The sequence below is a fragment of the Stylophora pistillata genome, chromosome 9 (assembly GCF_964205215.1).
Source record: "Stylophora pistillata chromosome 9, jaStyPist1.2, whole genome shotgun sequence".
Lineage (NCBI taxonomy): Eukaryota > Metazoa > Cnidaria > Anthozoa > Scleractinia > Pocilloporidae > Stylophora > Stylophora pistillata.
Genome location: NC_142527.1, coordinates 10430790 through 10453819, shown reverse-complemented (window position 1 = coordinate 10453819; position 23030 = coordinate 10430790). Strand labels below are relative to the sequence as shown.

General features: G+C 38.4%; 1 protein-coding gene and 2 pseudogenes across 4 annotated transcripts in view; 1 reads left to right on the top strand and 2 right to left on the bottom strand.

Moving 5' to 3' along the window:
• Positions 1 to 23030, top strand: part of LOC148723231 (uncharacterized) — an 87930-nt pseudogene that overhangs the window by 40565 nt on the left and 24335 nt on the right. The gene's annotated exons all lie outside the window — the stretch shown is intronic.
• On the bottom strand, positions 1834 to 9163 carry LOC111337637 (uncharacterized; annotated as a pseudogene). The gene is made up of 6 exons (XR_015991735.1): positions 8216 to 9163; positions 7272 to 7767; positions 6581 to 6677; positions 3637 to 3733; positions 3190 to 3532; positions 1834 to 2893 (listed from the first exon to the last, which is right to left on the bottom strand). The product of XR_015991735.1 is annotated as an uncharacterized LOC111337637 (transcript).
• Positions 13003 to 19879, bottom strand: LOC111337653 (uncharacterized). 2 transcript variants are annotated; one of them, XM_022943998.2, is made up of 5 exons: positions 19420 to 19879; positions 18109 to 18661; positions 16673 to 16869; positions 15502 to 15855; positions 13003 to 14897 (listed from the first exon to the last, which is right to left on the bottom strand). In XM_022943998.2, the coding sequence occupies exons 1-5, from the start codon at positions 19527 to 19529 to the stop codon at positions 14498 to 14500; spliced, it is 1614 nt and encodes a 537-aa protein (XP_022799733.2). In that variant the 5' UTR covers positions 19530 to 19879; the 3' UTR covers positions 13003 to 14497. The 2 variants fall into 2 exon arrangements, with proteins under 2 accessions (XP_022799733.2, XP_088590055.1); XM_088733929.1 differs by having other exon boundaries at positions 18109 to 18630; positions 19420 to 19463.

The window sequence follows — 23030 nt, the reverse complement described above, 5'->3', positions numbered from 1 at the left end:
AACTCGTAAAAATACTCAGCGATAGTACACAACAAAACGTCTAATAAGATATATATATTTTGCTGTTTTGACTTTTTTTCCCTTTAAGTAGACGCATAGCTGCTTGAACTCCGGCTTTCTATATCGCACATCTGGAGTTAGTTAGGGGACTGCCCTATTGCCATTGTTACTGTCGTCACGCAATTTTGTCATTTCCGGTCATGAATAAGTCTACTTGTTTTTATTTTTTACTGCTAGAGTGTAATGTATGTTGATATGGTACTAGACAATAATCAAAATAATATATTACTATATAGGAGTAGGTTCCTACAGATGCCAAAGGTTGAAATTGAAGGGCTTTTTAATGACTTTGGCCAAGTTTTAGATAAATTGAAGGAACTCTTTTGGAAAGGTTTGCATAAGCAATTTTAAAATTATTTAATACTATTTCTCAGCTTTCAATTCGACCTGAAAATTGCTAAAGAAGAAGCATTGCAAAAATCAAGCTCTAGTCCTCAATTCAAGTACTTTCAAGACCTTGAATTTTTTATTTTTGAATTCAAGCATCTTCAAAGACTTTCAAGGCTTTCATGAACTATGAGTAGGTAATGTGCTTGCCTTTAACTGCAAGGAGAAGGGAATTTTTTATCTATTATTGATATCGAGTCAAATTTTGTTGCAAAATGTTCACCCAAGGGAAGTTTTCAGAAATCAGTTGATTGAAGCAATACTACTTTTCAATAGTTCATGTTGTTTTTAGTAGAAAAATCTCTGGAATGGATTTGTCGCTAATTTCACGGAAAAAAATATCCTCCAATGCACGAAATACTTTGCAAACCAGGTTGTTGGAGATGGCCAACATCCGCGTCGTCTTCTTACGGCTTAGGTCCACCGACCAGAAGTATATCAGCATAATGAGCTGCCCTAGAGATTGCTTCGAAAACTTGGCGAAGAAAGAATTTGTCCTAATGCTTCGTTTCATCTTGTAAGTAAAGCATCTCCTGAAAAAAGATTGAGACTAGGTGAGACTACCGTTTTAAAAAATTTTCGGAATTCGTGAATATCTAGATATCCACATATTCGTCACAATAAAAAAAGGGGGAAACGAAAAAGAGAATAAATGATAACAAGGGAATCATACGTAAGAGATCACAACAAACTCAAGATGGAGCGAAGCTGGCAATTGATGGAGAAAGATGGAAAATATTACTGAATCACGAATTCATTTCAATCTATCAGGAACATGCCGTTGAGTAACTGTCATAAACAACAGCGGAGTCCTGGCATCTCAAATTATCTTCCCATACACTGGACTTGAAACAGTGCATACCATTGATAAACTCTGATTATCTTGAATCCACGTGGACTCGCTGCTCACTAGAGAGAGTAGGACAGGAGAAGGGTCCAGATACGGGGATTTCACCGTATTTTGAATTTTTACGGGGGGGAGGGAGCGGTGATGACACATATCCCATGAAGACAATTTACACCATTACAAATACAAAAAAAATTATGTTTCAGAAAATAGAGAAAACGCATACTCTCTAATTTAGATTTTGTGGCTTCATAAGTACGAAGATCTCCAATAAGTCTGAATAGTATGTATGCATATATAAAGAAGTGGTATATTTAACAATTATTCCACGAACGCGCGGTGGATATGAGATGATAGATAGCCAACGAGACGCGTAGCGCCGAGTTGGCTATAATCATCTCACATCCAACAAGCGCGAGTGGAATATTTTTTTTATTTAAAAAAACGCCCCCAAGATATTAGATAGATCTTCTCGACTGTATCCAACAATCCAGTTTTTATTACATATATATATTTACTGGGTGCAAATAGGGCCTTAAATTCTATAAATACTCATAATTTTAAAAGTTTAAAAGACCTTGGAATAAATTATAAATCCAGCAGGAAATTTAAAAAACTGCAAATTCAGATTGGCAACCATTTATGAATGGATATATCAACAAAGTTGAAATGGTCCGACGAAGGGCTAACGCTCGACAAGTCAGCCTTTGTAATCGTTACGGTGGCCAATTTACCATTTCAACTTTGTTGATATATCCAAATTATTTCGTTACCCCCACCGACGCAGCCCCTAACAGTTTCTTTAGAAACTATAAGCCTTTATTCATTTATAAATGGTTTGAAACTTGATCAGTTATGGTGTTATAATTAATATCAACTAGATAAAATTTAATAAACATATTTGTGTTTTGTTAACAATGCTCCCTTGAGCGTAGATTGATTAATTCAAAGTTTTAGAAATAAGTAGATAAATTATTCATATTAGAAGTTAAGAAATCATCGTTTTAGTCATCATCTGAGCTTGGTATACGGAAAAATAACTCTTGTGCCCTTTCTAAAATACCTAGTTAAAAGGTAATTCAATGCTCCCTTTAAAATCCTTCCGTCTCCCGACAAATTCAGTTACATTCCTCCTGTCTAAATTTATAGTTCGTCGATCACATATCAAACCTCACTTAGATATACAATTTCTTCATCCGGAGCAGTACCTAAGAACTCAGCGGCCTCAGCTTCAACGCATGCGTTGTACCCTTCTGAATGGTATGCAGCAAACATGCGCGGTGTGAAAAACTGGATAACCGTGGTGTGTTGAGGGAATGTTCCGCACATTATCCTTGAAACCCATTGAAGAGAGTCGCCATGGCAACATTCACAGCAGGAAAAAGTCAATTTGTCCACTTCCTTTCCATCCAGTTGTGGACCCAGTCCCCACTCACCTGCTTCTAAGTCAACGTCACGCAGTGTTTCTTTCCATGTCACGCATTCTTGTCTTTTGATTCCTTATCAGGATGTCTTGGAGAGACTAACAGAATTTCTCCTTCACCGACTTTTCTTGCCTCTTCAAGAACTGTTCCGTTTTCGTAGTAATGGACCTTAAACCTGTAACAGCGAAATAATTATTGTCAAATTGATAAAGTTTTACTGATGCATTAGGATTACGTGATTGTCAACATTATTGTATGACTTCAATATGCGAATAAATCTAAATGTAATTATTTTCTAAAATTACAATAAATTTTTTTTTCCAAAAACATTAATGCAATGGACTAGATCTTTGAATTAATTTAATAATAGTCAAATTTGCTCAAGATTGCAAGATGTAATGACTTTGACTTTTATTGAAAAAAGATCAGTTGTTATCAAAATGGCGTGATATCGTTGAATTAGTTGCTAACCTGTAACTTCTAGGCTGGTGACCCGGTGGCTTGTTGACGAGCTTATCCTTCATATCTTCTATGACGTCATGTCCATCCAAACCAAGGAAGGAGCATTTAAGTTTTAGGTGTGCTAAAGACAGAGCTGTTAACAGAGTCTCCCCATTCCTTGTCAGATTCTTTGTGGCCTCCGTCTACCACAACGATTTTCTTTAAGCGTTTCTTCAATAGCGGAAGTATGGCGAGATTTTCAATATGGCGGCCATCACTGAGTCGCAGAATAGCAGGCGGAGAAGGACCAAGATTCGTGACAAAAAACATTTGTCTTAAGAAGCGAACAAAACCCACGTGGACAATGAGCCATCTGGAAAATAAAAGAGAAGAAATCAATTGAAAACTACGATGAAACCAAGTGATCCTATTGTGGATTAAACTAACCATAATTAAGACGAACTTTATTGCTCTCACCTTGTTACTTTCTCAAGACATCTGGGCTTTTCATTTCCAATCCTCTGGATGGATATAACAATTAGCACCAAAAGCAAAGCCCAAAAGAGTGCAACACGACACCGCGGAAATACGTTTTTTAAGGTACGATACAGTATTTTATTTGTCAGCGGACACCTCAACGAAACAATAAAATGCCGTTAACTTTTACAATGTATTCGCCGTGAGTCAAACCGACAGCGTAAAAAGGCAAAACTTAGAAAGAATATTGTAAACTTAGATTTGAGACTCCGTTCACCTTTTGGATAGTTCTCAAGCTCAATTATATAATTTGCCAAAGCCGAACTGAAGTTGCACACGATATGAAATTGTTGTTTTTCGCTGGCGGCTCCGTGGCAACTAAGTTTTGTTTATAGAAGAGCATAGGCACTAAGGCTAAAAATGAGGCGGTTTTTGAATGGCTGAAGCGGTGATCCGAGGACGCTGCACCATTAGGTTTGTAAAGCAGGTGGCTTGAACCGTATAAATCGGCCTGCTAACGGCATTCCGGTCAGATTCGCCGAGAAGACAAAACATGCCCGTGTAGCACGGACACCCTATCCCCACTCGTTATCGTATGTATCATAGTTGGCCAAAAACCTATGACTGTAACATGTTGAGGGCTGAAGCCCCCAAAAATACAAAAATTGGCTCAACTAGAGGAAGAATAAACCGAGTATGTTTAAGTACAAAATGTCCATTGTAATGGTAATAAATTAAGTTCTCACTTTCCACCTTAGCTTGTAATTTCTTTCTCTAAGCTGTCATTTTTTTTCTGAGCAATAATTTTACTTTCCCAACAAGTATTTGTTTCCCATCACAATCATGAATAATTTGTAGTGTGTCTTTTTTTTATGCTGCTCTTCCCCCACTAATCATTTTATTTTATTTCTTTCTTTTTGCTTTTTCTTTTCTTTCTTTACTAACTTACTGCCATCTGCAACATAAAATGTAGTATGCTAACAGAATACTTCTGGTTCATATAGCTCCCTGATTCACAAAGTAACATAACCATCTTGGTACTACTAGAAAACAAAAATTTTAAAAAACAAATGTTTAAAAAACAAAAGTACTGTAAGGTAAAATAATTATAATAATATAATTTAATTGATTTATGTGAATAAAGCACTGTATTGTCTTTTCTCATATTGCAACACCCTTGAATGAATCAACTATCTTCTAAACTTGATTTCTTATATTCATAAGCTGCCTGAATTATAAACGAAGAACTTATGTTGGGTGTTTATGGAGGTGGAAAGAACTTAATCATCATGATGATTAATCTTCCAAATTAGAAATGTCAGAGGGAAATTATCAGAAGTATTTCTGAAGTCAGTTGTTTGTTAAAAATGTTCAGGAGAAAATTGATTAGATTAAGTCAGCTGTCAATTCCCAGTTAACACTAAATCATGAGGAGTAACCAAAGCTTTTAATTAGCCTGTGTACTGCTGTGCCCATCCAGTCAAATAAAAACCAGGGATGGGATATTCCCAAACGTAAACAATGATAGCACCATACAAATGTCCTTTTCCCAACTTGTTACTGGGGAGGGAGCTCTGGTATGGCTACACTAGTTGTAGTCAATAAGAAATTCTTAACTTATTTCGGCAATATACATAATATATTTTGCCACCTGGAAAGAAAATGGCTACAAGTCAAATAGGAATGTTTCATAACAATGTTCTGTAGGGATATGATGTAATATTACTGATGGGGATCATAATTATCCTTACAGTGGCAGAGCATGTGATGTGTATGTAAAGCAAAGCAAAGCTAATCTTAAAAAAAATGAATGGAAGAAGAGTAGTTGATTATTTGCGTAAATTAATGCAATGCACATGCAAGATAGTGGAATATACTTCAGGTAAACATACACGTGCCTGTAAAAGTTTCAAATGACTGAGCTATAAAAATATAATAATAATAATAATAATAATAATAATAATAATAAGTGGGTTTCATTGAAAATGCTTTCGTGTAAAACAATTAGAGCTGTTTGGGAAATTAAAGTGGCTGTTGTTGCAACAGAATAACGCTTGTTTAGTGATATGTTTACAAAGGAAGTGGAAATCGAAGAAATTGTGAATTGTTTGCTGCGCTAAGGCTCGACAAAGATTATTATATAGGCGATTGATTGAGGGCGCTGAAAATATGCAATATTTGAGACCGTACAACATGATCGGTTCATTTATAATTTATCTTGAATTAAGCCTTTATTGACAGCAGTTGATAGTAGATCTCTATTACCTGTCTTTAGTATGTTTGGTGCGCCTGTTCTCGAAATGAACAAATGTTTTCATATTTTGATTACGGACACCCGTTCTTAAAGGCACAGAAAATCAGAAGGGTGGAATGGCGAAAAATCAGTCTATAAAGGTAAAATTCTCATCCAAGCGAATAATTACCAGAATGAAAAGGCACCGCACGACGGCTAAAAGTGAGTGTATGAATATTTTCACAACACAATAATTACCTGTATCGCTTCATGCTTATAACACTTAAAAATCCGACCACTCTTCAGACTCGCTGGAAAAGTATCTTACAGAACTAATCTCCTGCTTTTTCTGGATACCTATCGCTGTTTTTGACAATTCTGAAGGCGAGGGCGACTGAAGAACCAAGATCGCGCTTCGTAACTGGACGGCCAGCCTAAGTCAGCAGACGCACACAACTCCAAACAAAATGACTCCCCTATACCGCTATTTGTTAAGACGTGGTTTTAGTATTAAAAACCCATTCAAAGGATCAAATATAACAAACAAGGAGAAGTATCATGCATATTTTCCAACTTAAAACCTCGCAAAAGGCCGATGTCTTCATCGAACTCAGTTTACAAACATATGGAAGCGCTTGGCAGCCTAAAGTTAATGACCACTGACCAGTTACTGTGACGTCACGAAAACGTATCCGCGGTGTCGTGCAACACCGATTTCGACCCACTTCTCGTTTCCTCCGACACAATACACAACTGGAAAGGTTACCAATGGAAGGACACGAATTCCCTCCACGATAAAGGGAAGTATCTGTTTTGAAAAAAGGAAGGGAATAATCAGACAAGGATTCCTTACATCTTAATGAACATCTAAGAAACCCTTACATTGTCAAAGCTTTTATCACGTTCTGCACTCCAAATTCTACGCTGTAGGATGGGATTTATGAGACTAAGAATCGAATAAACTTTGAAGACTTTACTCGCAAAAAAGAAAAGAACCCACTTGGAATATTTATAGCTGTACAGCAACAGAGCAAGTGAGCTGCGGAAAATTCTTCTTCTTTTAAACAGATCATTTTTTTCGAAGAACGTTTCTTAGCTCGTTTTAGTAGATCATTTTTTTCTAAGAACGTTTCTTGGCTCGTTTTAATATTTCTTTGACATTATAGGTTTTCGAAGGCTACTCATCATACTTTTAGTTCTGAACTGACTTCAGTGGCTTGGGCATATTATGGCCCAAAATTAGGTATCTCTATCCAAAATGTCTCTCATCCTTCCACAATGAATTTGTGAGAACTTCCTACAATAATGGGTGGTTAGAAAATTTCGAGATCTTTTTCCTTTCATGCAGTGCAAAAGAGACTGTAAATAATGAAACTGCTAAATGTTGTTATCTTTTCATTACCTTAAAAAAGAAAGACTCCTTTTACAAAGATTAGATATCAGACATCAAAGAAGAATCCATCCCCAGTCCGAGCACGGTTTGCAGCTGTTTGAAACCTACCGTAGACTTATCGTATGATCCCATGTTTCTAGCAACGGCAGCAGCAGAGGTTGCCATGGCAGCTGAAAGGTGAACATCAAAAGGACTAAGTTTGTCCCCAAATTGTTGCTTGCCTTGATCCAGGCGCTCTATTCCTGTGGGTGACATGATCAGTAGCTCGTAAGCGTCCTTATCTGACTTTTTTTGTTTTCCATTCATTGACCACGATGTTTGACAGGTATTCAGGCTTCAATCCTTGTAGGTACCCCAGACTCAGGGATCCAGGTTCATCATCTTAAGTAGTTCGTGCTTTGTGTCCGAACTGCACGTCACAAGAAAGATGTCCTCAATCCCGATGCCGAGACATCCGGTTAAAGCAACACTGGCTTCGGTGTAAAAAGCCTTCTGGAGCCTCCATCTGAGAGATAAGTTGTACACATAACTCTCTCGGTCAAGAATATGCAGAAAAATAATTACAAAGGGGTAAGGGATTTTCTGCCTTCCCCCTTAACAATTATACGATTCTTCCATATGAGGTAACATATGGGCTACCTAAAGGTTTTTACAGCATCTCTGCTCTAAGAACTTTTCTCCTTTTACTCTTTGGACAAAAATTAACAATTTAGATTCATAGATCTGGCCAGCAATGAGCAAAGAACTTTTTATAGTTGTGTTGATATTTCCCATTTATGCGAAAATCGTTGTTTGCCATCGTCCTTTCAAAAGGAGAAAAACTTTTCAAAGGATTACAGTCCAAAACATTTCGTTGTTTACTTTTCCTAAGCCTTTGGCTCAAACCACAATCCGAAATTGACAATTTTCTCAGTCGTATTACCTCTCAGTTTGAATTTATGTGTCAGACTTGCCTATTAAACGCGTAAATAAGTCGTTGTTGAAGAGCTTACAGCACTGGCACGATCAAGAGAACGATTCCAGAAGCAAAAAGAAGTCGATAGAACAAATAATCGGAGTACTGAGCCTGAGAAGGGATACCTTATATGCCCTCCAATATATTACATACGAGTACAAATAGACTATCACGAAAAACGAAGATTTATGTCTGAGAGCGGGAAAAAAGATCCATATCCAAACCCTGAAGGCAAAGATAAGAAACTTCAACCGAAAGATAAGCCCATCAAGGCAGGAGAAAATGAAGTACGGATTGAAAGTGAAAGCAAACCCCAGACCACAAAACACTGACATGAAATGCAATATGGAGCGAAACCTTTCAGTTTTCTTTGAGAAGAGGTAGAAAAGAACAAACAAGACCAAAAAGGTGCAAAACAAAGTGATGCGCCGATGTGCAGCTGGACCAATTTGGAGTTTGCACTGCGTAAGCAGGCTGGTGGAGTTACCATGACTACTCGTCTGGCCATTGATGTTTGATAAGTCTAAACCATTTGAACATTTATCCTCAGCCCGTAACAATTCTCCATAAGTCAATCGATCACGTAAGCCAGCGGAAAAATGTAGGATCCCCAGATGATTGTGGGCATTATCACTGCAGTGAATAATAACAAGGTAAGTATTATGGTGGTTTGTTGGATTCCTTGTAAAGGTTTCTGCTAGTTGCACATCAATCCAGCTCTCTCTCTCATGCGATCGAAGAACTCCTGATGCCATTTTGCATCGTCTTTCTCTCCATGTCTGTATTTCTAGCCCAGGTAGGCCGTGCCTGTGTAACCTCCCCCTGACACACAGCTTAAATAATCGATCTTGGCCTTTCGCTGTAAGAGCCTGCGCAGAACTCTAGAACATAGCGCCGCAGTCCGGATATCACCTCCAGAGAAAGCAAGGCCAGTCTCTTCAGCCATGGACTCTTTGAGCTGTTAGGTTAATAAAAGGTTAACAAAGCAAGGTCGATATATGTCTCATTCAATTGATATATTTTTCAGTTGACATTACAAAAACTGACTTCATTTTTTCCTGTTGAATTTAATGTTTTGTTATGTTTACGTCAAAAGTAATGCGTTTTATACCACAGTTGGCAGTAATGTGCTGCGCCTCGTGAGTCCACAACAAGTACTTACCACTGTTACGACGAATATCCGGTTGTCGATAAGAGTACAGACCATGCTAATCCACTATCGATTTGTCTATCATACATGATCAAGTGACTCGGATGTATGAGACGGCAAGGGAACATCAAGGCCGAATGAAGCGCCGAGAAAATCGCGACCGGAGAAAGTACGAACCAAACCAGGAGATACGTTACGGAGACTTAGCTTTAATCAATCTCGTAAAATCTCGGTCCCAATACGCCGGTAGCTTGGAACCAAAACTTAAGGAGTTAACTCGGGATGAACGCGGGACGTGAACAGTGAACAATGAAAGGGCGTACGATGTAACAACTAAAAATCAGCGGGAGAGAAAGACTATCCGTAAATCAAAAGGTACAAAGGCCAACAGTAACTGAAATGTCACGCAAAATTCAAAGTCACGCATTTAAAGATGTAGATAGTGACCTTATCCCACTCTTTTACATTGACAAACTGCTCCGTTAATGATTAAATAGCACTCGATTAGTCGGACTGCACTGTAGGATTTTTTAAAATGAGCAAATACTGCTTTTCATGTTTCGTTTTTAGCGCATACTGTAAGAAGGCTCGGACTATTGAAGAAAAAAGCTTCTATCTGACATGCCCTTGAGTGAAATGTTTACAGTTAAAATTACTGGTAGGTTGCTGAATACGAAATATTGATTGTAATTTTCCAAAATGATCTCACGCTCAGCACTAAGACGAGAAATTTCAGCTTTTAAACATTAAAAGCACTCAACGTTTATATCCTAGATCCATCCGTCAACTTGAATCCAACATCCGTTATTCGAAAAACTTTGCTTTTGTAGCTTAGATACTACTGATCAGTTACCCGAACAAGAACTGATGTTGATTGCAAACTGAGAAGATGGAATAATTTGAGGCTTTTAACAACTAAGAGGAAAAATTCCAGATTCGAAACATAAAAGTATTGATTATTTACATCCTAGATCCATTCGTCAAATTTAACACAATATCATTGATTAGTTGATGTCCGTGGCTGTGGTGTTATTGAACTAAAATTTAAACTGGGCAAAAAAAGTAAGCAAAAGCAACCAAATCTTGACGCGAGAGAGTGAAAAATAATGAAATCTAATCATGCCCAAAGCAAAGTAACATTACCGTTTATGAAGACAAAAGGATAAGGAAGAAATAACCTACTTGTCTGCACGTTTAAGAAAAATAATCATCAGCTGTAAAAATAAATGTAACGAATAGAAGTATTGGTGAAGGCTGTTCGTACCTATCGGTGTAAAAAAAAAAGATGACTTCGACTCCTAATCTTATTATAACTTGCAACACTTCTCTTTGATTTACTTTACTTCCATAGTAGCGGACTATTTCTTTTGTCTTTGATTGGAAATTTTTTCAATGTTTTATAGTTGTTATCAGGAAATGAGCAATTTAAACGAAGGGAAGATAACGATGACGTCACTTTAACTTAATTGAAGGCCGTTAAGGCCGCAGCCACGAATCCTTCGATGGCCTGAGTGATTCGAATGCAGTTGTGTAAGAATATCGACTAGCTTTTTTTTCTCAATGAATCTCTACTTTTAATCGTAATTACGTTCCAAACTTGCTCCAAATGGCTGCAAGATAAAACTAATTTTTTGGCACAAGCCTGGCATACGCTTGTGGAGTCGACCGCGATCGCTAAAGAGGGTTGCTTCCGGGAATTGAACTCGCTCGAACGTGTCCAATACGTAATTTAAGGACAAGACACAGACCATTCATAGCGGTTAAATTATCTATTCAGGAGGTTTCTAAACAATTACAACTGGACCGCACTTCCAAAATACACATGCCTGAAAATAGCGAAACCTCGATCGTTTTGGCCCAGTCTCAAGAGTAGATTAAGTACATGCTGAAACTTACTTAGGGTATATTCAGCTGTTAAAACCCCTTAGAAGAGTTCGGCGACGTTCACGTAGAAATTCATAAAATGATGGAAAAGACTTCCTTAGAGCTTTCTGCGTAAACTGACGTCAGTACTCAGAGAGTTGTTGGACCCAAATGTCGATCAGTTTGGCCCGGTCTTCAGAACAGATTCAAAATTTGCCAAAATTTACAAAACTCGCTCTTAAATTCTCATTTTACTTTTGCATCGGGTGAATGTAGTTATTATAATCCTTCATATAACCATTTGGCTGAGTTATAACTTCCTGTGTAAATTTACTAAGATTAGAAAATCTACATTTAAATTATCCGGCACTGCTATTTTCCCAGACGAGGTAAAATGTCTAAAAAGGGTACTTTACGTTCATCTCGCTTTGTGGAATAGAAACTGCAACTTATATTGGCAGCCATCACACAAAAATAACAGCAAGGTAGCTTCTCCAGGACTTAACCCTTTGTTTGCGCTATACTTCGTGAAGTGCACACGTTTTCAGGGTTAAAAAGATATACATTTTAAATAGTAAAGACTGATAAAAAGCAATTTCATCGTTATATCGGCATTCAAAGGCTGACCGTTCGGGCGATAGATCTTTGTTTGGGAGATACGAAAGTTGTTCGTGTGCATTAATAGACTCGATATTTAGGAAAGGCAGAGTTGTGCCACAGGTGGCAACATGTAATTTTAACATTATCAGGGATATTCAACTGAATGAAATTCGTTCACGGTTCCAGTAGGAATTAAGACTTCTGTTGTCTGCAAGCTATGCCGCTTTATACCTATAAAAATCGTACTATGGACTTCGACCAGACTCAAAATTTATCTTCTCCCGCACTCTTTCTCCACACTTTGAACATTTCTTGTCTGAGAAATACTCAGAGTGATTGTCACGTCATCTTGAACCTGCTTCATGGTCAAGGTCACAAACGTAGCTCGGACGACAGAACAACAAACTTGAGAGCAGAACTTATCCTCCTTGTTAACTGGTCCGAAGTCAATCGTCAGTCCATCTTTTTATTGCAACTGTTTTGATGGGCTTGCTGATCTCCACAGGAGGAAAAGAAAATACAGCAGCCGAAGATTTCAAATATCTCGATTTTTGGAACCCACGTAATGGACTGTCGACGCGTTAAGGTGGCTCGTACCGGTTTTCATCTTTTTTATGGTTTGTAATTTTGAAAGAATACAACAGAAAGACTGACCAAGGCCAGTTGAACACTTTTACGGGGTTGAATTATATAATCATTGGTTATCCAAAAATAGGTGTCATTTCGTCAATAGCAGTTTCCATGGCAACGCTTTCATAGGCTTATTCAGACGTATTTTTTAAGCTTGTGGCTTAAATAATTCGAAAACTAACCCGGTGACCCCGTGATTTTTTTCAGTGATTGCTTTTGGCACTTGAAGAGGAAAAATGCACAAAGATTTTTAAAAAATTCTACGGAGCGGAATTTCAGACAATCTAGAAAAAGGCAATTTTCACACATCACAAATTTCCTTCGTAGAATTTTTTAGTTCTTTTTCTGATGATTCCTTTCAACGTTATTATCATATTGAAACAATAAAAAGAAGGGGTCACCGGACTTGTTTTCATGCAATAGCTTTCGTGAGTTTAGCAATTTCCACGCGCGTTCTCGCGCATTTAAAAATCTTGATTCTCTAAGATCAACATTTGCTCATGATCTGTTATAGCTACCGCTGACAATTACGTGTGCTCGCGCGAGCGCCTACGATCTAATGTTTACAAACGTTTACTGCTATGAAAATCATTAAATTATAAACAGCTGTCAAAGACAGCCTCCCGGGTTAATCTTAAAAATCCTACAGACGACTTCTGGCTATATCATAATATTTTCCTTTAAGTTTCAAAGTCTTCTTTCACTTCAGGTAGATTATCCTTCACTTGAGTTCTTCTTTTTTCGCCGTCGCAGGATTTCATATCGATTGAATATTTCTTTTAGATGTGAAGTAGAGAAACCTTTACTTTCTCCGAAAATCGTCTTCTTTATTTTAGTTTCGTGCATTCACAGTGGCCGCTCAACACATCAAATACACACTCTTAGGTGAACTTCTCACAAAAGTAGAATAAAAACCTCGCGCTGCCATCTTTGTTTTAAATTTTCGTCTTTTAATCTCGCGCTTTTTTCGCACTTTTCTCTCGCGTGTGACGTAAGAGTTATCTGTTTCCCGCGCGATGAAACTAGTACGAGCCACCTTAATTTAAATTAAGACGACTTTTAGGTTTAACAAAGAAAACAAATCTTGAGCGACCTTAAACATAAAAATCGAGGCTAAAAGCTCGAACTATGGAAATAAAAATACTCATATTTGTGGAAAAACGATGAACTTTGCACAAATGCGTCGTTCACCAAATGCCGCAGAGAACTTTAAAAATAAGAACTTTTCAAATTTTTAGGGGCAATCGATGACACGAGACGCGACGAAAATCACGTGTGCGAGTGGCAGTCTTCAATTTGAGAATATTTCATGTGCCATTTTAGTATAATCACTTTTTGGTTTTGGTGGTATTTTGGCCAATAAACCACGAACAGTTTTTTGTAACCACTGATTTATTAAAATTTGACTGCGTCAAAATAGCTGGTTGTACATTTATTCGGGTGCATCATGAGTTTTTTCCAAAGAAACCTTGCGTAAGCAATCAGATGAAAGAATTCCTCGAAGGAAACCACGCTGGCCTAATTAACTAAAAATTTTGAGTCACACAAAAAAGCTTTCTAGTATATTTTCACCGAGGAAGCAAGCTAAATCTAACACTGAAAACTTAGTTCGCTTTCTCATTTTATCGAGGTAACACTATCCTCTAACGTCCAGAGCGTGTATAGATTACTCTTTCATAGGGGACAGTGAAGCTTGTTCTAACAGCTTCATTAACGGACATAAACGTCAAGCTATGCCAAGCTATGTCAGATTCCTATAGTGAGGTATAATATTCTTAATTTGGTTATATCAACTAAGTTCAAATTGTAAATTGGCCACCGAAAAGAGTTAAAAAGCCGACATTTCGAGCGTTAGCCCTTCGTCATAGCGAACAATACTCTTATTTTGACTAAAATAGGACCCTTGAAAATGTCCTTGGGCTGAGACCTGGAAGACGCAGTGATCAAGTGGTTAGTGCAGTGGAAAACGGGTCGAAAGTTCCGATATCTGAAAACAATGTCGTTATAATAATATGCTCACAGCCTCGCCTGTCTTGTTCATACTTCTTGGCTATCTCGGTCATCGCTGAGAAATTCAGCGGCTTGTGCCTCAACGCTTGCTCGGAAACCTTCACGGTGATAGGCGGAGAACTGCAAAGGTGTGAAACATTGATTGGCAGTGGAGATGTTGGGGAACTTGTCACAAAACCACTCGGAAAAAAAGCTTAGCCAGGACTTCCTGTTGCAGAAGTTACAGCAGCAGAATGTCAACTTATCGACATCGTCGCCAGTCAAATACGGACTCTCTCCCCAATCATTCGGCTCCAGATTAAAACCAAATTCTTCCCAGGTTTTGACTTCGCTTTGGTCACCTTTGCGCGGATCTCTTGGCCTTATCATCAAAATTTCACCCTCGCCGACTTTTCCAACCTCATCTTGGTAGTACTCAACTTTAAATCTATGCAGAACAGAATAAATGCTTTCAATCAATTCAATTCAGCTCAACCGAGCTCATATTACTTCCACTCAATCAAAAGAATGCTGTAGCTGACGGCGTTTCGGCTGCGTGCTGCTGCTTAAAAATTTAAGCTGAGTGATATAGAAAAACGCACATGAGGTCAAAACAAACTAAGAAGGAACAGAGCAGGCTCATGGTGAAAAAAATTGACAAAGATTGCTAATGACCGATGAAAAATTTAGCTCATTACTTTTTAAGCTATGAGAAACGAGCCGTTAGGTAACTGCCATGAACAACGGCGGAGTCCTAACATTTCAAACTTAGGCTTGAAACAGTCTAAAACTGATATACACTGATCATTTCAAGCTCATGTCGACTGATTGGTCCCTAAATGGAGTAGGGGACGAGATGAGACGAGATGCGTGGATTTCACCGTATTTTGAATTATTTTAGTATGATGAAAAATTTCTATGAACAGCCTCACAAATTATCCTCCTCTAGGATATCAGTTTTTATTTCGTTCCTGGTGGCTATTGACACATTCCCCAGAAAGAAAATTCTTCATTATCGCAGGGACCAGATTGGTGTAGTAGAAAATACCTACCTATAATATCGTGGTTTCCTTTTTTCATTCGGTTTATTTGGTTTCACGAAGGTCTCGAGCAGGTCTGAAATGACGTCACGACCTTCCCGACTAATGAACGAACAGTTTAACTCGGTACGAGCAAGCATCAGTGCTTCCATTAGATCATCTCCATACCTCTCCTCATCAGAAGTGTAACCACCATTCACTACGACAATTTTCTTGAGTCTGTTCTTTAATAATGGCAGAATCCCGGTATTTTCCGTGTGGCCTCCATCGCTGACTAGCATCACAGGAGGGGGCATGGATCCGACGTTTTTAATGGAAAGGGCTTCTCTGACAAACCCCACAAACGACACGTGTACGATGAACCACCTTGGAAAAAACACGCGATAGATCAGGAAACGGACGGTCTGCGTAAAAAGGTGTCTCTCTCAAACCGTGTGTGACGTCATTAGCAAACCTTTGCCATACTGTATGTTTCGATTTTACGACTCGTTCAGGCAGAAAGTAATGAGACTTAAAGAAAAGTATTAACTAGCAACTAAATTTATTGTACAGGCACCAAATTCACGAGAATTGCGTTGTGTCGGCATGGTCAACTGTTGAGATTTGCCTTTGAAATCTTAAGATCAAAGGGATATGGAAGACAATGTTTTAATGGAGTTAGCACGGGATCGACGGTTCGGTTCGACAAGAATTTTAGGATTTGTAGTTGTACATTCAGTAAGAACAAGGCAATCTGGACCAAAAAGTTTGCTCCACCACCATCAGTTTTTGGTCTGGAAGATTCACACCATCATTGCTGAAAGTAACAAGTTAAGCTAGAGCAATATGCGACTTGTAGACGCATGTTTTCTGACGCTCTGTGTACTTTGTTCAATTTTAATTTCAGCCCTTTCAACTGCTCAGAATACTTACATCAATCCTATTCCTGGCGATCAATTTAGTAACTAGGAGCGAAATAGTAAACAGCTCGATTGTTCTGGCAGAAGGAAAACCAGAGAGGTCTGGGTTGGGTAACGTGAGTTGTTTACGCGACCCGCCCGAGACCTCCTTCGCTATCATCGCGGTGTCTATTGTCGCACCTTGTTTTGCCTGGAACAGGCTTACTTTCCTCTTATTCTTCTGGTTATAGTCTTTTAAAAGACTTTCAGTCAGTGATATGTGCCCTAATTTATTTAATTCTGACCTGGCTATCTTCTCCCAACAGTTTGGTGTCTCAGCCCCTGTGTCGGCGAAAGCTCCAATGAGGGCCAAAATCAGGTGAATTACAAAGAATACAGTTCCTCCGATTTTAATTAACCATTCACTGCCGGCAGTAAAATAGACCGCTGATATAACAATCAACGGTAGCCCCCGAGTAATGTTAATAACAAGCGGCAGAAGCTGTTAAAAAAGATAAAAATATGCCAATAATTATGCTGAATTTCTCCAGATTTAATTGGAATTTAGAATATTGGTTTTTATGGAGGGAGGAAAACCGCAGGACCCGGGGAAAAACACTTGGAGCAAGGATGAGAACCAACAACAAACGCAACCCACATGTGACGCCAGGTCCGGGAGTCGAACCCGGCCACAGTGGTGGGGGGTGAGTGCTCTCATCACTGCGCCATCCCAGCTCCTCCTGCATAATTTAGTAATCTAATAACTTTCTTCGCGTTTTATGAATCACCATTGAAAAAACAAAACAAATCAAACAACAAAAAACAGAAAAACAATAATCTGGAGTACAGTGTGTGTAGCAAAGATAGAATCAACCTTAGAGACTGACTCTCTATATCAATCTTATTGCAACAACAATCATTCTCAAGTTTGAGCACTTTTCGATTAAGTGCCGCACTGAAATAAGACTTAAACATAAATCGTAACAGCCGATTAGAAGAATGAAAAAATTATCAAACTGCGGGAAAACACAAGTGACACATAACACCTAATAAGAGGAAAGAAAAAAATATTAAATTGCGGGAAAACACGAGTGACCACAACAGCCAATCAGAGGAATGAAAAAAGTTATCAAAGCGCGGGAAAACACGCGTTACCACAACAGCCAATCACAGGAAAGAAAATACTATCAAACCATAAAAAAACACAAGTGACCACAACAGCTGATCAGAGGAATGAAAAAGTTATCAAAGTGCAGGATAATACGAGTGACCACAATAGCCAATCAGAGAAAAGAAAAAGTTATTAAAGCGCGAGAAAACGCGAGTGACCACAGCAGCTAATCCGAAAAAAAAAAACTATCAAAGAGCGGGAGGACACGAGGGACCACAGCAGCCAATCACAGCAAGAAAAAATTAACAAAGCGCGGGGAAACACGAGGAACCACGACAGCCAATCAGTGGCAAGAAAAAGTTATCCAAGCGCGGGAAAACACGAGTAGCCACTATAGCCAATCAAAGGCACGAAAAAATTATCGGAGCGAGGGAAAACGCGAATGACCAAGTTGCGTTTGGTTTCAGATTTTGACTCTGATTGGTCGAGAGGATGGCACGGGTTTTCCGAACCGGTTACAGATCGAAGTAAAGTAAAACCAAAAAAATTCTTTGATTATTTTCGACACTCATTGAAATTTGCCATATTTTTAGCCTGCTAGTGTCGGGTATTCCGTGAAAAAATTCTCACCTTCTTGCAACAGGACTCCCTTTTAATCGCCTTCATGTCACTGATCATCGAAGCCCCCATTTCAAATCCCAAAATCGTTGAAAGACGCTTTACCTCCACAGAATGAAAATACCCTGAAATTGCTGCTGCAGACGTGGCCATGGTGTCATCTAAAGCCACATCTCGAGGATCCAGCTTGCCTTCAAAGACATTGACAATCGATGGATCTCGATCTAGGCGCTCAATTTTTGTAGGTGACATTGTGAGTAGAGCATAATCTCTGCCAGAGCTGGGATTTTTCGCCCATTCATGGACGGTAGCGTTTGATATCAACTCAGGTTCCATGCCACGGAGGTCGGCAAGGTTCAACAATCTTTTCTTCGGGGGTGCATTATTAATCCCCCCTTCATCGTTGTTAAGGTTGTCCATCTGTTGGTTTGCGACCTGATTGGACCTCGGTCCTTGGTTTTTTAGCAGACATGTCCACGACGGGCAAAAGGTGTCTTGAAGTCTTTCCAGACATCCCCTGTGTCTTGAACTTTCCTTTGAGTAAAAGGCATTACGAAGTTTCCATCTGCAAATTAGTACAGTTCGTGTGGTCAAGTGAGTGGGAGGACCTCATAATTTGCAGGGGGAAGGGGAGGGGATCATTTAATAACCAGCACTGCTGAGCTGACGAGGATTGCAAATATCTTCCATGTATGAAAGTATTATGTGTTCAAAAGGTGATAACTAAGGGAAAGAAAAAGAACGTGGACGACAACATAATTCTTTTTACGCAAGTTGAAAGATCGACTAAATAAACAATACAGAGATATTCACTGATCAATTCATGACACCGCAGCGCATCCAACGCTTGCTCAATGATAATATCTTATTTTGCAGGATACAACTGTTACTTTTTCATTTTCGTAGTTAATCTCACGCCTCCATTACAAGCCACACAACTTAGAGAACTATATAACCATGCCAAAGTTCTGCAGGCAGAGTACAGGGCTATTATCTTTCTTCCCCACCAGTGACGTAAGAAGGAGCTCAAATAACCGCTGACATTGCTTTTCTGAGACCCCGCACTGCGAGGCCAAAATACCACTTAAGACCATTTTTTCGAGACGGAGTTGAGCCCAAAGACTAAAACAAAACGTTCAAACATTGATATTTGAACTATAAGCTACATTTTAAAAATTATTTAATTTTAGGGTTCAGTTCCCCTTTAATGAAAGCGTCACAAAGAGATAAGTTAAACTTAATCGTGACATGAACAAAATCCTCCATGACAACAAAATCCCTCCCTTTGACCCCGTTTGTGATAAATAATGACCGCTTCCTTACCTGTTAAAGACATGGGTGAGCCTCTCGCGTGACTGTCTCAAATAAGGTACAAACCACAAGACACACCCTGAGGCAAAGAGCAGCTTATTAAACAGCCAATCAGTAAACATAACACCGACGATCTTGGCTTCGTACACTTTCCAGAAGATGATATAAGAATAGAGATAGATTAAAATGCCGTAGAATGTTTTTTCCTCAACATAGGAAGGACGAACCACAGGACCACACCAACCACCACAACAATCGCCCGGCTCCACAGAGGGATTTCAATATAGAAATTGTTTATTGCAAATGGGAGGAAAGTAAAACAAAACAATAAAAAAAAAATATTGAGAAAATTTTGAGATATTTCGATTTCTTTTCGGACAGCTTTTGCGACAGAATATAAAAAATGAAAGAAAGCACGAACAGAACTAAAAAGAGGATAATCTTAACAAGAGAAGCGGCTCCTTGACGAGAAATACACTGCTTGTGGAGTTCTTGAGCCGTAGCGTGATCGCAATCCACTTTGGGGCGAAGTGACTTTCCGAAGAAATAATCGATAGTGAAGGCAAGTGGAAATGCGTATGTTCCATAAATGAAACTCGGTTCAATGAAGGTGACAGTAAGTACAAGGAATAACATTAAAATCATATCAACGATTCCTTGACAGGGCTTCTCCCAGTTACACAGATAACCTGCTCTCTGTCGCATGTTCTCAAAGAACTCTTGATGCCATTCTTCGCTGCCCCTTGCTTCTCTCTCGTTTCTGTATTTCCAATCCAGAAAGGCTGTACCTGTGTAGCCACCCCCTGACACGCAGCTCAGGTAGTCCACCTTTGCTCCAACCTGGAGCAGTCTACGCAGGACTCCAGAGCATAGTGCTGCTGACCGAATGCCACCACCCGAAAACGCCACGCCCGTTCCATTGACATTCATGGTATCTAAGACAAAAATGAAATTGGTAGTTAAATGATCGTGAAACGGACGGCATAATTTCTAGTAGTCTGGTTTTGCACCACGATTTCTAAGAGCTCACCATAGAGTCATTGCACTTCAGTGTTAGAGCATCGGAGCGCCGAGTCGATTCCTCATTACGACTCAGAAGGCCTCGGCAATTATTTTATCGCCTGGTGTAAGGGGGGGAAGGAAGGGTCGGAGGATTTTGGTTGTATCACAATAGGTCTATTTAATCCGCCTAAAGACTCTGTAGTGTTGTAATGAGGGGTACCCCCTCGATAGCAGTCAATATTCTAGAGTCCTCTTTTTATACTTTCATAGCAAAAACTTATCCCTCTTCAATTTCCCCGGAAAACCGTGTGATTTCCCTCAAAATCCTCCGATCCTCCCCCACCCCTTCTCTCCAAGTTTTTTTGTACAAAGGCTCAGTAAATATCCAGCACTATACACCTCCACTTCAGTGAATGACTGTTTATGCTATACTTCGAGACGTACTCACATTTACAGTATAAAAAAGATGAACGTCTTAAATAGTAAAGACTGATAAAAAGCAATTTGGTCACAATAGCGGCCGTTAAAGGCTGACGGTTCAAGCGATCCGTCTTTGTTTGGGAGGTAAGATAATTGTTTGTGTCCATTAATAGACTTGATAATCAAGAAAGGTGGATTGTGCCACAGGTAGCACCGTGTAATACGAACATTATCACGGACATTCAGAGTAGCGAAATTCGTTCACAGTTTTGGTAGGAATTAAGATTTCTGTTGTCTGCAAACTATGCTTTATATAAAAATCTTACCTTCGTCTTCGACAAGACTCAAAATTTATCTCCTCCCGCTCTCTTTTCCGCACTTTGAACCACATGGGGCCCACACAAGCGGCGTGTCTGGTCGTTTGTTCGAAATATAAAGAAATGTATTTAGTTCTTACTAACCAAGCGGGAGGTCTGTATGGGAGAATCTTGACCGAGGTCGCCAGTACAGACCGAACGCAGTGAGATCTGTACCAGCGACCGAGGTCAAGATTCTCCCATACAGACCGACCTAGCTCGGTTAGTAAGATGTTTATTATGTGGCTGTGTCTTATATGCCAATGTCAGGTAGGTTTACATTTATTTTGAGCCTTAACATAAACATTCCTTTATATAAGTTTACGATATTACGACTCTTCAATATTCTCCCATACATTTCTTTATATTTCGAACAAACGAACAGACACGCCGCTTGTGTGGGCCCCCTGTGTTTGAACAATCCTCACATGCTCTTAGAAATACGCAGAGGGATTGTCACGATCGTCGGAAACCTCGTATATGGTTAAGGCCACGAACAAGTCTACGTAGCTCAGGCAAGACATCAACAACTTTGAGAGCGGAACTTATCCTTGGTGTTAACTGATCTGAAGTTAATCGCTAATCCATCTTTTCATTGCAACTGTTAATTAAGGGACCCTATATAAGAACTCTTCCATGAGCAGCAAGGTATATTACAAATCAGAGTCGTATAGTCATTGAGCAGTATAGACCATCAACCCTAGGGCCTAAAAATCTGAAATAATCTGTAAAAAATGATCCATATAAATCATCTCCTCAGGGTTAGAAAATAATCTGTAAAACTTATCTGTAAAAAACATTTAAAATAATCCGTAAAAAAAACATTTCAAAGAATCTGTAAAAATGATCTACAAAACTGATCTCTTCAGGGTTATGAAATAATCTGTAAAACTTTAAATCATAAAACACAGACTCAAAATTGCTTTTTCTTAGTCTTGTTTTCAAACTAAAACGCTTAAATTTCTCAAAACTGCTTATATAAAAATTATGTATAACAATTAAGGCGTATTTCTCAAATTTTATATATCGTATGAATAAAGAAAATTACAAAAAAATTGATAAAATACTTAAAGAAAAACCACGTAATAAAATTATGGAGAGTGATTCTGGATCAAAAAAAATATTTACATATAGTATAGATAATATGAATAGACAAAATTTAGAAAATCTTTCCCAAGATCAACTAATTGAAATTATACTTAATCAAACACCTTTTAAAAAATATCAACCTGAAACATAACATGGTACGTTTAAATTTGCTCCTGTGTTTAAAAATATTAAAAAAATGGTTCAAGATCATAAAGAAAAAAAATCAAAAAAGAAATGACAGAACCTTTAATAATTCCAGTCAATAAACCAAAAATAAAAACAAGCGTTTGCGGACTATCAGAGAATATTAAAAAGTATAAAGACAAAAGAAAAAAAATGGGCAAACCTGTTCCACCACCAAGAACAAAAAAGCTTACCAAAGTAATTGAAACAAACAGAGCTTTGAAAGTATATACGAGATCGTATGAAATAAATATTAAAGATGAAAAAGATCCATTAATTCAAATGAAAAGCACAAGAGTAGTTACATGAAAGTCTATTGAAAAAGTATTAAAAGAAATGAAAGGAATAAAATTAGTTGAATCATTAAATATAACTTTTGAAAAAGTCAATCCTAATGGTGAACATCAAATTTAAGAAGTATATTTCAATAGTAAACCTCAAACAATAGCAAATGAAATAAACATAGTAAAATCTTTATAATCGACAGAGCAAGAATTATTAAATAAAATAGCAAAATGGATTTCAGAAGGATCTGGTTGGATTATTGACTCAGTTGATAAGCATTATTTAAAT

Excerpts from the sequence above, each read along its gene's own strand:
- LOC111337653 (XM_022943998.2), bottom strand. The coding sequence starts at position 19,529 with ATGTTTACTGATTGGCTGTTTAATAAGCTGCTCTTTGCCTCAGGGTGT. Across the intron at positions 16,870-18,108 it reads GGGAGTCCTGTTGCAAGAAG|CTTCTGCCGCTTGTTATTAA; the intron begins GTGAGAATTTTT and ends CTTTTTTAACAG. Across the intron at positions 15,856-16,672 it reads TGTTGGGAGAAGATAGCCAG|GTGGTTCATCGTACACGTGT; the intron begins GTCAGAATTAAA and ends GTTTTTTCCAAG.